General features: G+C 42.1%; 1 protein-coding gene across 1 annotated transcript in view; it reads left to right on the forward strand.

Annotated features, from left to right (window-relative positions):
- HMGA2 (high mobility group AT-hook 2) overlaps positions 1 to 15,266 on the forward strand; it is a 148,455-nt gene that overhangs the window by 124,423 nt on the left and 8,766 nt on the right. Inside the window, exon 5 of the mRNA XM_010413648.3 lies at positions 654 to 686. Within this exon, the coding sequence (XP_010411950.1) occupies positions 654 to 686 (33 nt within the window). The remainder of the gene's footprint in view (positions 1 to 653; positions 687 to 15,266) is intronic.

Below are 15,266 nucleotides of genomic sequence, written 5' to 3' on the forward strand. Positions count from 1 at the left end.
ATGGGCATCCCCATAATCACACCAATAGCCTCGCAAGGGTCAGCACAGTGTCATGCAGCTGAAGGTCTCAAACCAGGGCTTCCAAGGGCTGGAACCACTGTCCATCCCAGTGTCCTGATTTTGGCAAGGGTGGCTTTGGTCAAGTGGGAAGCTGTGGCACAGTAATGGGGTTATGCGTCCTTCACCTCTCTGCCTGAGCTTTGATCCTGCTCTGGATGAGGGGGGAGGGCTTCCCCATAGCAGGACACTCCACTCACAGCTCAGAGTGTCACAAGAGAGCAGCAGCAGTGGAGACAACAAAATCTAGTTACAAAATCAGGCCAGTCCCATGGTCTGATAAGTTAAGGCAGCAGTACTATAGAAGAGCTGAAAGATGTAACATGCTAAACTAGATTTCACCTTGGTTTTAATTGTGCAAACTTAACATACTCCTCTTCATCCACAGTAATGTGAAGTAGTTCAGGGCAAAGTTGTACATATGCATAGGAGAGGCTGGGTGTGAGAGCTGGGTATGTTCATGTCTCCATTTCTGAATGTGAGCTTTTCCTGTGTTTTATTTCTATTGCTGAAAATATTTTTCCTAGCACTTGTAAAATCACAGTTAAGTGCTCAGTTAATTTTGTTTCTCACTGTGCCTTTGTTTTACTTTTCAGCCTCAACAAGTGGTTCAAAAGAAGCCTGCTCAGGTAAGAAAAACTAATTTAAATTCTTTAGACTACTTTAAGTGAAATAATTTTTCAGTATTTCAACTGGCCTCCTTTACTGTAAAGAAAGAAGGGAAATACATCAATCATATGAGCTAGGGAACAGCTATTGGCTTGCTGGGCACAACCACCAGAACAATTCATGCGTTGGCCCTTGGGAAAGAGAGGAGGAAGCAATGGACAGTGCCTGCTCAGAATTGTCCTCTTTCTGCATTGGCCACCTTGCACTGATAATGCAGACACACATGCACACCTCCGTGGTGTGAGCCCAGCATGTAATATCTCTGTGTGTCCTGAATGTGGATAGGTGGGAACTGCATTACAGCAAGGAGGGGCATATGCATAAAACCCATTTCTCTTCTTTTCTAAAGCATTCTCTAAATCCACAAAATATAGTAGGCTGAACTTGGTAACTAGACTGGATCCGTCATAAAGACTAACACATTTGAACTTTTTGTGTTGGATAGTATTATTCTTTTTTAACACTTTGAACAAAATGCAAGCCACAAGATGTCATGAAACCAGTCAATCACTGCAGTTACAATCCACTTCATTTGCTTCTCCCAGCCTGCCCTGTGTTAAAAACCCCAAGAACCTAACTCTGACACTTTGCTATATGTGCACCAACAGAGAAAAACCTGTGGGAATGGGAGCAAGTCCATCACTGCTCAGCGGAGTCCATTGGCTGTGCTGTTGTACCTCCCTGTACATAAATGATTTCTGAGTCAAGAGCATAAAGGGTCCATTGCTCTTCTGGAAAGAGGTCTGCCTTCAGAAAGGAATAATAGTTTCCTTTTTCCACCTTATACATTATTATAAAGTGTATATTATCATAGTATCAACTGCAGTCTGAATTAGGAGCTGTTGCATAAGAAACAGAAAACATCCTAGCCATGAGTTGAAGGGGTAAAATGATGTGACTCTCCAAAGCATGTGCAGGAATCAGATTTCTACAAAAGAAATCAATACAGTTGCAGCAATGATGAATCCGTGGCACAGCTAATAATATTAATGTCTCTGAATGGTGGAGATAACACAGAGGATGAATGTAGTAGTACTTTCAAGTAAGGTTAAGTTTTGCAAGGAGAGGTAATGTCTTTTGTTAGGCCAGCTTATGCAAAAAACACAGCCTAAGTCCCCAGCAACTCACTTTGTATAATCTGACTATACACAATTCAAAACATACCAAGCTGTTCTAATAGAAGATATTTCCTCTCCCTGTCTTGCTTATATCCTTCAAATGTTACTGCTACAATCAGGCTATTCCTACTACAACATGGTAGTAAATCTGCCGGTGGGCACAAAGCCAGCTATCTCCTCTGTGGCACCTGGGAGACAGGGAGGCTAAACCCTGCTGCACAGAGGAGGCTAAATCCAGGAGGCAGAGGCTCCCGGGAGGCTGTTAGTGTTGCCTTTTCCTCTGGTACATATCAATGCTCAGTCCTACTGAGGTCAGCAGGAAGAAGGGCCCTGTGGTGCTGCCAGGTCTCCAAGCTCCCCAAGCACTGACTGCTGCAAGTGTTTTGTTTACGCAATAACCGTGTGCAACCCTGGGTGCAAGAGAGGAAGAATACCTGGTCCTGAAGCTGGGCTGTGGTGTAGGAGGACAAGGAGTGGACCTGGACTCTGTTGTTTTGTAGCAGAACAAAGTAATGGCAGATTTAATTGATGGCAAAATAATGTAGGCATGTCAACTGAAGCACCAGCGTTCCCCACATGGATTTTCCTATCCACTTGCTGAAGCAGTGATTCTGGTAGGGGTGCTGTAGCGTGTGTCAACCAGCTGGATGCCACCACTGCTGCAGTGGTGCCTCAGCAGCATCTCTGTAGTCAGAGTGAGAGAGAGAAAAGAAAGCCCTTTGACATTCCCATAATGGAAGTGTTTGTGCAGAACATGAGGAGGCACAGAAGATTACATGAAAGGAGACAGAAGCCTGTTTAGATCTCTCCATTTACCACAACTGAGTAGTGAAAGAACACTTTAAATTATTTGTATGCCATGTCTTTACAGAGACAACATTTCTGTTTTTAATCCTTAGACGAAAGGATGTTCAATGAAATCACTGAACTTCTCTTGAACCCTTCCTGGTTTCAACAGCCCTGCTCTCACACTTACATGACCACACCATTGCAGTTTTGCTGGTATAGGTGCATGGCAAAGAACAAAAATTTATCACTGTGAGCAAATGCTCGTGACACTATCTTCCTGAGGCTTCAGGAAGGAGAGGTAAAACAGTGTACTTCTTGGGATGATCAAGAACTTCATGCTGCTGGGTTTCACTCAGGTCTGGTTGCCTTTCTCTGATTTCTTTTTATAGTACCTAATTTCCCTTTAAAGTAGGGAGGTTCAGACTCAGAATTAGCAACAAGAACATGAGCTCATGCAGGCTTTCTAATCTGAGCTGTCTAAGGAAATAGTGATAAATTATATAAACATGGGGACTACATGGAAGTTCATGGAGGATAATGTAAATCTTATACTACATTCAGAGGAATCTCTTCCTTTTCCATCTGTTTCCTTCAAAATATCCTCCCAGATGGCTTTACCATGTGGCAGTCTGGATTAAGTTAGAAATGTATCCTTTCTTCTTTGGTGGGGACTGTGAGAGGTTACAGTCAAGAACTGCTGTGTGTTGGTGAGCCTGCCTTGGTAAAAGTGGCAGAAACTTGCTCAGGTTTGGTCCCTGAGTGCTCTCCTGTGCTCTGAATTTTAGGTGTATTCTCAAAGATTTCTATGAATATTAGTTTACATCACTGTTACTCTTGTTATTGCTGCTAGTAAATATGTCTCTTGTGTTTGTGTCACTTTTAAAAATACAGGAGCAGTAGGACCAGATAAAATTCTCATTTTGCAAATAACAGCTCTGTTCCTATTGCTATTTCCCAGCTTTTAAGCATCGTACATGGCTCTGCCATGCTCTAAATCTCTTTATGGATATCAGCTATCCAGTTTAGGGCCATACAGATGTTTATGTAAACTTCGGCAATATCTTTAAACATTGCTCTGAGGATTTACCATCACACAGACAGTAAATAGCTACAGTAAAACCCACTGGAAATCTACACACCCATATCATTAATACAAACCTTCGAATACTGTGGTCTATTCACATCTTTGTGATGATCACTGACGCATATTCTCACACTTCCTTGGGGAAATGAAGAAAAGAGCCAGCATAACTGTGTGACATTGGTAAGTTTAGCACTTTCACGTAGATATTTGTCTAAACCTCAAAACAAGACTCTTTGAAATCTGCTCTGTCTCCAAAGAGTGTACAGCCAGATCTCACGGTCATGATGTAGTAATATTTTTACTGAGGTGTGCAAATACATAGTCCAAACAGAAATTTCTCCATTTCCTCATTTTTAAGCAATTTGTAGCAGCTGTTGACTCAGCCATATGGGGGAGTTACACTCTTAAGTAATATGAAGGAAATAGATGTTTTTAGAAAAACACAATGAAAGCTATCAAAATTTTCTGGAAACAGGACATGTTTTATTTTTATCATTTCTGCAGAGAAGACATATAATAAACATAGAACAGCCCTTTGAAAATCTTATTATCTCTCTTAAAATCTAAAATCATTTAAAATCCTTTGTATCTGAGTCTGAAAGAGAGCATACCAGTCAGAAAGACAGTGTATAGATCAGAAAAAAAGTGTATCAGTCAGAAGAGCACACGTAAACTGTACACAGAACAGTATACACAAAAAAGTGTACAGAAAACATACACCAAAAGAACATGTGAAGCATACTTCTCTACCTAATACTAAATGTAGTAGATAGTTTTAAAACAATGTCCAAAATAATCAAATCCAACAAGAATAAATGCTAAAAAGAAAAGTGTTATTTTGTATGGGAAAGAAGAACTGGATTTCCTATATGTTTTCCTGTTAACTCGTTTCTCAGTGTTGGTATCAATAAAGTTATGCATGTGAATTAGTCATAGTATATATTTGCACCTCAATTTGCATCTATTGCATATGTCTACTCAGCGTAGGACACAGTCAATGCTAGAGGCATCACACAGGCTCTGCAGCCCAGGAGCTACACCTGCGGTTCACACATTCACCTGCAGCCAGAGTTGCAGACTGTGAGCAGAGCTGAGCCTGGGGCCCATGGGGCTTTGTGGCAGGACTGACATGCCAGCACACCCCGGCCAGTAGGCCCAGGGTGCACATCCTTCATCATCTCTCTGTGCCATGCAACACATCTGCACTTCCACAGGCTTCAGGCGTTCTGTCTATGTGCTAGCCACCATGTGTGACTTCATCCTTTTTCCCTTCTGGGAAATCACAGACAGAAATGTGGTAGGAATACTTCAGAGATCCATTTTCTCTGGTTGAAAAGAAGCTTCCAGTGTCACAGACAGGATGGCAAATCCAAGCAGGTGCACATACACATCCAAGAGAGTGAATGCCATTGTCCAAGGCCACCCTGTGTCCTGAGAACCCAGGAATACTGCAGTCATATTCAACTGTAGAAATATTGAACAATCTGCCCTGGAAGTTGACCTAGTGCCCTGGGGTGTCATTGCTCTTTCCACTGCATTCAGCAAGCTGTGTTGTGTCTCATGGGCTTTGTGTTACTGATATGGAGAGTCAGAAAGTTCCCAGGGCAGCCCCCAAAAAGTCAGATCCTGGAGAGGTAAAACTTTCTTTTCCAATAGTACATGGAATTTTGTACTTTAGCACAGGATAAGTGCATTTGTGTTACATAGACCACTCCAGAACATCCTCGTAAAGGCTGAGTTACCATTCTTTTATTATAGCTTTTCTTTTTTAAAGCAAATGTTGTATGTTTTCCCAAACACAACACTAGGGGCCATCTTGTACTTACCGTAGGCTCTGGGTACCGTGTGAACACATGCTAAGCAAGCATATATTGTGGCTCATGGGAAATCAGGAAAGTCTCTTGCTTTCTTCATGGATGCAATAGATGGAATTTCATGGAGGGCACTGGGCTTTACATCCTTACCTTCTTTTTCTTCTCAAGGCAAAATGGTGGCAACTGGTGTGGTTTCCAAAAGAAGATATATTCAGTCTTCCTTTTTTTTTTTTTTAAAAATTTTAATAATGGTCTTATTGTGACAGGAAAACACTGAATAATTTTTCTGATGATTAAAAAAAAAAAAAGAAAGAGCAGTTTTTTGAAATAAAATAAGAAAAAGAATCTGGGAGAAATTTAGAAGCAATCACCAGTTCAATGAACAGATGAAGCACTAACCTTGGCTAAAGAGTGAGGGCTAGAAGAAGAGGTCAGGTATTTCTGACAGAAAATATTTTCTTACTTATATGATATAACTTCTGAATAGACTCTGGATAGTGTAATTCAATGATGCTATGCTTAAATACCCAAATCAGTGTAAGACTGAGGTACCCAAGGTTTTAAATACTTATGATTGTCATTTACTACATAGGTATGATAGAGGGACATTTTTGAGATGGCCGCTTCCAGAAGTTTGGCTGTAAATAAATTTTTTAAATTGAGATATTATATCACCATAAGGAAGGGAAGAAAAGGGATTTTAAAACCCTTTCAAGACAGGAGTATATTCAGGTATTCAGTCACTTTTAAAGAGTCAAATATTGGAAATACCTGAGCAGCAGCCCCATTTCCTGTCCCAGCAAGCTCTCCAGGCTACCAGGTGAGAAGTGTTCCTAGTGCTGCTTCCTAAACCTGAGACACAGTGCAGCTCAGGATTCAAAGGTCAAAGAGCCACTGAGTGAACAAGCAAGAGAAACGTGATTTGATTTGGTTGAGTCCACAGATCTGTTAAATTCAGATGCGTGATTCTGTCAGTAAATGCTGACTGAGTTATGCATCCCCTTGCTTAATGCACCTGTGGTCCACAAGGCAGGCTGGGGTGCCTGTGACTGTGCCCCATACACCGCCTAAGGAGCAGAGGTGCCCCAGTCAGCACTGTGCCAGGAGAGCACAGCTTCCTTTGAAACCATTATTTCTGAGCACTGTGCTGTGTAAGTTCCGTTTTAGGTAAGTCTCACAGTGTCTTGATTCCCCTTCCACTAAAACTGAGGTGCTGATGATCCCTTCTTGCATAAGGGAGTTACCAAGGTGCACACACTTATAATCTGATGTGACAAAAAAAGGAATTAGATTTAGCAAGATTTTTTTTCTTTACGGCTTGTCAAGGACTACCTAGGGAATTCAGTCTTGCCTGCTGCAGTGTGCTACTTGAAGATGTCATGTCCTTGTCAGCCAGTTTATGAGTCAATCACAGAGCAGGAGTGCCATGACTTAGTTCAACATAGGAGGAGCCTTCATCTCTGAACAATAATGGATTCTTAACAGCTCAAATACACAATATTTAATTCCTCTGAGGGAAACTCTAGGGCAGGAGGCAGCTTTCTGAATGGAGCACTGGTCACACATTTGCCCATTCAACACAGACAAGCTTTCAGGTCCCTGCTCTTTTCCAGTGTCCTGGGCAAGAGCTGACCCTAAAAGCAGAGATGTAAAACTTTGGGGTCTACAGATGTTGAGCCACTCCATGCATAGCACAGGGAGTAGGAGTTGCAGTTGGTGGTAGAAGGCTAGAGGATGAAGGGGTGAGCTGAAACATTTCCCTAAGCCAGCAAAGCTCATCTTCAACCTCTCCCTACCTCTTCCCTCCTGACTCCTTGCTTGTGGAAGAAGCTCGAGACGGGCAGGCAACATCTGTGGGCAGGGTGGCTTGGTGTTTGACCCTGTGGCTGTGGCCACAAAAGGTGTTTAGGGAGGTACTCCATCCAGTTCAGAACTTGGCTCTGATTTGACAGGATCTGAAATCTCACTAATGGTAGCCAGAAGAGAAAGGGTTGTGGTGTGTACTTGGGAAACACCATTGAGGAACATGGAAGGGCAGTGTTTGAAAAAATGCCAGTCAAGAGTAAATTAAACAGTGCTGCTTTTGCATACACATGCTACATATTTTGGCTGAGATTTTCAAGAGTAGCAAGAGTCAGTGCTGCTAACACTTGGGTATCTTACTTCATACAAGACATACAAGATTTTCAGCAGCACATGGCTACTCCCTGAAAACAGGGATTATTTTAAGATACTTCCTGAGTGATACCCAGAAAGATGAAATTACCAGCATGATCGCTCTGTGGACTTAAATATAAAAATAATCAAAATGCTAATTAGCAAAGGAGTGTCAGAAGGCTGCACATGAAGAAAGTGCTTTTTGCTGAGAGCTTGGTTCCTGAGCTTCTCATAAAGGGCTCTGCATTTTCAACAGTCAGCATCGCTGTTGCTTCTCCACATCAAGCTGAAGCCACTGAAAGATGTCCTATTTCCTGACTTAAATATTATCAACAGATATTCCAGGGTTATATCCTTGCTCATTTTTTGCACTGAAAAACATGGGAAACAAACCTATGTAACCATTCTTGGAAATTGCTCTATCTTTGGTGTTCCAATTCAGGACCACATAAATTCTGTTGCAAATTTTATTTTAAAAATTAAGTATGCTGCGATGGATGTGCAATAAGGTAAACACAAATAAAATCAAAGTTAAGATCAATGAAAATACAGTTTTTGTCTGTTAAATAATTTGCTCAGATAGATAGTTACAGTCTTCACATACCAGCATTAATAAAGTTTGGCTAGGGAAAGGAGCAGTATACTTGGCCCTTATTAACATATTTAAACATGTTATGGAAGGAAGCAATAAGAAGACAATGTATTATTTTATTCTGGGTTTTCCCTGACATCTGGGGAATTTTATAAGGTCCACTTGTCATCCAAAATAACAGTTTTAGAATAGAAGAATAACAAGAATTTTTTGGGTACTCTGTCAGTACTCTGTGGGGTGTTTGTGGTATTTTGTGAATTTAGTTCCTTGAAATCAGTGCTGCCACGCTACACTAGGGTGACATCTGGCCTCCCTGGGCAGTCCCTCAGATTGTGACACCTGTGCCAAACACTAAGGTCAGGATGGACAGGCTGAACCTATAAGCATGCCTCTTCCCTTGCAGTTCAGAGAGGACAACTCAGGTGAAGGATTCATAATCAGTGTGAAACAATTGTGATAGACACTTTAAAACCATTTTTCGTGGAGGAGCTTCTATCCCATATCACTTCCTTTGATGCTCTCACTGTACTGTTCCTTACTGCTGAGATGGAGTGAAGCAACCCAGATGACAAACACCATCTGTGACAGGCAGGGTGCCCATTTTGGGTGCCCAGTTTGGGGGCCCATTCAGAGCTCATGAGCATTGATTGCTCATTGGATATTGTAGGCATGGGACTGCTGTGACAGTAGACAGTAAGAAGTATAGGAGTATCACAACCTCATAGTAGACCATGCAGTGAGAATTATGGTCCTAGGCACTTCGTGTTAAAGGCTACAGAAGTACGTAGGTGGTTTCTTCATGTTGAAGGCTACAGAAGTACGTAGGTGGTTTTCAGACATCAACACTTGGCCAAACAGTGCATGAAGGATATAAATCTTTGCGCAGCCTAGAGTTCGTAAGCATCTTGAGTTCATCCTTACAGGACCTAAATAAAAAAATGTGCTTTTCTCACACTGAGGAAGGAAAAGCCCTTCAAAACCACTGCTTGACTCTTCGGCATTGTAGTACTCACATTGTCATAGCAAACTGTCTCATGAATCCTTTTTCACTGGGATCCCAATGCAAGAAATGTTAAATTTTTTATGAAGTCTGCTCCAGCAGATGGTGAGCATCACTATGATGAAGTTCTGCTGCTGATCCCACTGTAAAGCACTTCTGGAAATTCCAGAATGTTTTCAGAAAACGTTGGCTGAAATCTCTCTTTAGAAATGACTAATGCTTATATTACAGAGGGATATAATATTGCCGGTGTAGTTCTTGCTTTGCCTCTCCTCTGCCAATGTAGTCACATTATTCAGGGGCGATCTCTGATCTCAGGTTTGAAGAGTTATTTGCCACACAACAACCATGGGAAAAGAGAATGAGAGAAATAAAAAAATTAATCACCCGCATTCTGCTTGAATTCAGATCTCAGATTTCCCACATCCTGGTATTTAATTTCCCACAGAGTTACCAATGGTTGATCTCATGGCAGGATTACTGGGAAGAAAAATGAGAGCTCCATTGAAACCAGACTTGAGTCTGGAAGGAAGGAACATGTGAGCTCTAGGACCCTGGAGATATCGGATTCAGGGTAGTGAATGGCTTCCACCCTCTCCCCTTCCCTGTTTCTCATGCTTATTTTGAGGCAAATTCTGGAAAATTAAATCAGAACAGCAAAGACATGTTACAGTAAATTAGGGGGCTTACACATAGCTTCAATAGTCTCCTGAGAACTGTGTTATATAGTGAGGCATTAACTGTAATTTATATTAGTATTTTTTTATGTTTAGAAAGAGGAGAATAGATTAACATTGAGGTATAAATTGCAGTAAATCTGTCTCAGTTCTAAAAGAAAACATGTTTTGAACACACATTTCCACCAGGATGCCTTCTCGGATTTGATTATAGAATGTAGATGTGTTCAATTGGGAAAGAAATTCCCATAAAAGATTCTATAATCAAAAGGAAATCATCACTATCTATTAAATTGGAGAGCCTCACTCACTTTGAATCAGGTTATCTTGCTTAGAGAAATAAAAAGCTTTGTGCTGTGGGTCATTGTGCAGATGGATCTAGAAAAGTTGGGTTGTTGCTCTACACTGAGGAGGACCAAACTTTTTAACACTTTCCACCAGATTGTGTGGAGATAGTCAAGAAGTTGAAAAAAAACCTTTAAATGCATCACTCTAAATCCTTTAGAAGTTCAACATATGAAGATGACAAGAAGAGTATGTCATTAAACCATAACTACCCTTTTTGGATTACCTGGTATTTGTAGATTTATTGGCAAGGTGGCTTAAATTAGGGGTATATTTTTAGCCTGAAGCATTACATAATAAAATAGCAGCTGAATTCTTTGCAGTAAATGAGGGCAGGGATGGGGGGAGTTTATTAAAACCAACACAAACCTCTCTGATTTTGCTTTTTCGTCTGCACAAAGAGGTACTCCATGGTTACAGTATCAGTAAAGTTTGTGAGAGAAGTATTTCCATTGCCCCATTGTGCTCAGGAGCTGTCGCCTGCCTTTCACTGCAGACCTGCTGTTTAGTCTGAAACTGAAAATTAAACCCAGAACTTCAGCTCTCAAAGTTAAATACTCTCCATTGCTGGAAGCACGCAGTCTTGCCAGTGTCTGTGTGGCAAGATCCATGATCAAAATCTTCAGATATTTTTAAAAGCATTTTACAAGTCTGTTAAGCTTTATTGTTTTTGTTTTGGTTTGGGCTTTTTTTTTTTTTTTTTTTTTTTGAGAAGAAAAGAATCGTTTTCTGAACTATACTAGAAAGTCTCATGTGAACTGTGCTGAACCAGCTCAGGAAGCCTGACTCACTATCTTTAAGAAATATGTTTCTCATTTTGGAGGGCTTTTCTGAGAATGGCCAGGGCAAGGTAGAGCCCTGTACGTTAAACTCACTCCTTCAGAAACAAAAAAACAAGGGATGAGAAAAACCAGGGCAGAGCGCGGAGGAAGAAGAATGGCGGCGGCAGAGCCCACGCGCCCTGTCCTGCTGAGGCTGCACCGGCGGCCGGCAGCGTGGCAAGGGCCGCTCAGCCTCGGGGCTGGTGCTCGTAAAAATGTCACCAGTGCGCTTCCACTGTGAAAGGCGCTTTTATCTCCCCCTCCCACAGCCCCTTTCCAGCGGGTATGTGGGGCTGGGCCCAGCGGCTGCCGCTTGGCCTCCCCGCATGGCTGGACCCTAATGAGGTGTGTGCGGCTCTTGGCTGCAAGTTTTCAATCTCTTTCTTATTACTTCAAAGCTGCTGCTCCGAGGTTCAGACAAGTTTGATCACTTGGCAAAATCTCTCAGCTGGGATTCAAAGGGGAAGATGTTTTATTTTATTATTTATCATTGTAGATAGATAGCTCTTCCCAAACTACTCTTGCTAGTGGCTTCGTGGTCAGAGCTGCAATGCTTTTTTAAGTGATAAAGGATTGAAGGTGAACAACTTTTGGCAGTTGCTTCCTGTCTGTAACAAGTGGTCGTTTTTAGGGGGAGGGAAAATAGGAGAATAGAAATCTAACAGGCCTTACTTTATATTCCTTTTCATGTTCTAAATTTGGGGGTGGGAGGGAGGAGCAAAAGGTAAATGATGTGGGTTTGACCTCCATTTCAAAGCCTCGGTAGTGTTTCCCTACCCTGTTCTGGGAGACAGTTGCTGTAGTCCTTCCTCTGCCATTCAGCATAAAATATGCAGAGAAACTGGTGCTATTTCAAGTACTTCAAGGGCTCAGGGGGAAGGCAGACTCGCTCAGGTTTACCTGTGTGGGGTCCAGTATCCTTTTGGGCTTTTCCATCTCCATTGCCCCAAGAAAGCAGAGCTAACACAGTCACCCACAGCATTTCAGTGAACTAGGCAAGTCTAGGGATTTTTAAGGTTGGCATCCACCTTCTTTTGCTCTTTCATCTCATTGTGGACATACATATTAGTGATTAGAGACTATTATTAGAACCTCTGCTTGCCTTATGCTCCAGTCTGGATTCTGGCTGTGAATGCAGAGCAGTTTACCACTCCTCCAGTTTACAGCCTCCACAAGAGGTTTGTAAGAGCAGCTTCTCGAAGTTGGGGTCAGTCCAGCTCAGTTGTATATGTTTCTAGCAGCACCGCTGCCTTCTTTTTCTTAATATTTTATTTCCTTCCCACCAGAAATGTTTACATATTGTAGGGTTGAAGCTCTCCAAGACAAAATACATCTCTGTCAGTGTTGCATAGCACCCGCAATTGCTTCAAGCACCATTTTCATTTTAGGGCTGTGCTTTGCAGACTTTAAATGGTGTTTCCTGCAAAATTCTTCTGACCAGTACTGAGATTTTGCTGAAGATTTTCAGTCTCCTTTTAATACATGGGGAACAGATTTTTTCAAAGTGTTTTGACCTGCTGAGGTCAAAAACGCACTTGCTGTACTCAGATGCCAAAACGCGTTTTAAGAAATCTGGCCTGACGTAACTTAGGCAGCTGAGTCTCAATTTCAAAAGGCTTCAGCCACACAGGCTTTGGCACTGAGCAACTTACTGCCTTGCAGAAACCTCATTGTTGAGTTAATTTCAGGCCTGCTTTAAAATCCATGGCAAACTTGGGCACCTAGAGCTGAGGTTCGTTCAAGACCATCTGTAAGAGAAATTGAGAGGCAGAACCTAAGGCAGGTACTTTTTAGGTTAACTGAATGTCAGTCAGCCTAATTCCTGTTTCTGGAAGTTCTCAGTGTGAGCCCTCCTGGATTTAAAACTCCTGTGTCAGATAAGCCCTTTCTCTCGAAGTCACCAGAGAGACTCATTATCACTCCATTATATCAAACAGTTCTCCTAGTGGGAGATAAGCTAAGAGATAGACAAAAGTTTTTGATTCCCCCTTAATCTAACAGGAAGAATAGACTTGAATCTATATTTTAAGTAAGCTATTCTAACTTAAAGAGGAATATCCTGTCCTGTCCTGTGGGAATCCCCCTAGGCAATGTCTTGGTCCCCTCCAGTTATCTGAACCTGTTGTTTAAGGACCAAAACTTGGCCAAGCCTGGCGAGACACTTTCTCCAGCAGAGGAAGGGGATCTGTAGAAGTGGTTTCTGTGTGTGTAAGGATGGTTAACTCTCACAGACCTCTACCAGCTGAGTCCCAGCACAGCCCCAGCAACTTCACTCTGGCTGCCTCAGCTAGTTCGCTTCCTCCAACAGCTGGGGATGTGTATTATCCAGTAATCCCCATGAGCAGCCTTTTTGCTGGTGAAGCAGTGCTATTCCAGCAGTTAAAGGAGAGGACACACTTAATTCGCTTACTAACTATGCAGCTAAAAAACCACAGGCTGGTGACCTGCAGGAGAGCATAGATTTTTGCTTTATTTTCTCTGCTCCCTTTCTGTCTTTCACAGAATAATTATTTATGTAAAAGTGGAGTGACTTTAACAGAAGAAAGATGCATCTTCCATAGACAGAAGTTTAGCGGGGAGCCTTCTTCCTAGAAGGTAGAAAACCCAGCTTGAAATGTCTGCTTCAAATCAGAGAGCAAGGGGATTTCAAAACAAGTCCACATGTGAATTTCCAATCCAGTGCTATTGCATATATGCACACTCAAAGATAAGTCTTATTTTTGCTGTCTGTTACACATTGCCTTCCTGAGTGTGAAAACTTTGATGACATCACTAAGTCAAAGTAATCTTTAAGATACTTTATAGCCCTTAGACTGCTCCCAAGAGCATTAGGCAGCTCTGCACGTGCCCACCAGCAAGCACTTGGGCATTGGGAAAGTTAAGCAGCAGCTCAGCAAGGCTGCTTGCTGGTATCTAAATATTGCTATGCCATCATGCTATGGCCAAATCTGTGGTCTTTTGAAGACCAACATCTTTACATAATGAAGTGGGGTATTAGAGGCTAGGTCAGTAAGAAGTTACACATTTAAAGCAAGAATATTGACTTCCAGTCCCTACATCTCCACCCAAAACTGCCCCATCTGCTGCCATCTCTCTATTTGTCTCTTTGTTTATATTTAATGTCATTTAAGTACTGAAAGTTTTACTTCCTTGGGGGGGACCTACCTGCTCACTACTCCCAGGGCTGTCTCATGACTTAGTCTATGATTGCAGAAGCAGTGCTGAGAGAAGGCAGGGGGTCTCAGAACTGCTCTGTAGGCAGCTTTTCACTGTCCTTTTAGGCACCAAGCTAAAGGATTTGTGCTCCTTCTAGCATGCTGACAGCTGCAGTGCACAGAAATTGCTTGCTTGTGGTCTGGCTGATTTATATGTGTTTAGATACAGCGTTTCTGTACTGAAATAATTCCTTAAAATAATTTTTTAGTCCAGCAGTTAGAAGGGTTGTATGGCCTTTTCTGTATATGGTCACAGTGATCTCTTCTGCCCTAATAAATCCTTTCACTGTGACATGTGAAGTATACCTGCAACAATTTGAGTTCTGAATCCATCTTCTGGAGTTAAATTTTGCCTTACTGCTGAGTGACACCTGTCACTGAGCTCACTAGTGCGCTCTGCAGAGAGTGCAGAGCTCAAAGCAGCAGGTCCCGCCCTAAGCTTCACGCAGAGCAAACCTGCTCTGAGTGCCTGTTAGTGCTGTAAGAATTTCTAAAGCACTTTGGTGTGTCGGCTGTGGAGCAGTTGGGATGGCACTGTCTCAGCTGGGCAGAGTCTGGGCCCTGGCATCCGCTCTAGAAGCCATCTATTCCTATCCCTATATTTCAGGGACTCCTGAAAATATTAGCTTGCATGCCAGGGGATTTCAGACATGTTAACAGCAGACAATGGCCCACAGTTTGCAAGCTGCTCTTGTCAGCAGTTCTTTTTGACATATCTATTCAAGCATACCCTCTTGGGCTTAGAAAGCAGCCAGCAAAATCTGTGCCAATAGCTAATACTTCATTATAAAATAAAAGCTCTAACAAATTCAGAGGCTCCATATGCAGCATTACTGTGATCCTGCGGTTTATTTCACAAAATGGGTTTTAGTTTTTAAGTCTGCTGTTCAGAAATTCATGAGCAGAAGGTGAAAAAACTGAATTGCCA

Source organism: Corvus cornix, chromosome 1A (assembly GCF_000738735.6).
Source record: "Corvus cornix cornix isolate S_Up_H32 chromosome 1A, ASM73873v5, whole genome shotgun sequence".
NCBI lineage: Eukaryota > Metazoa > Chordata > Aves > Passeriformes > Corvidae > Corvus > Corvus cornix.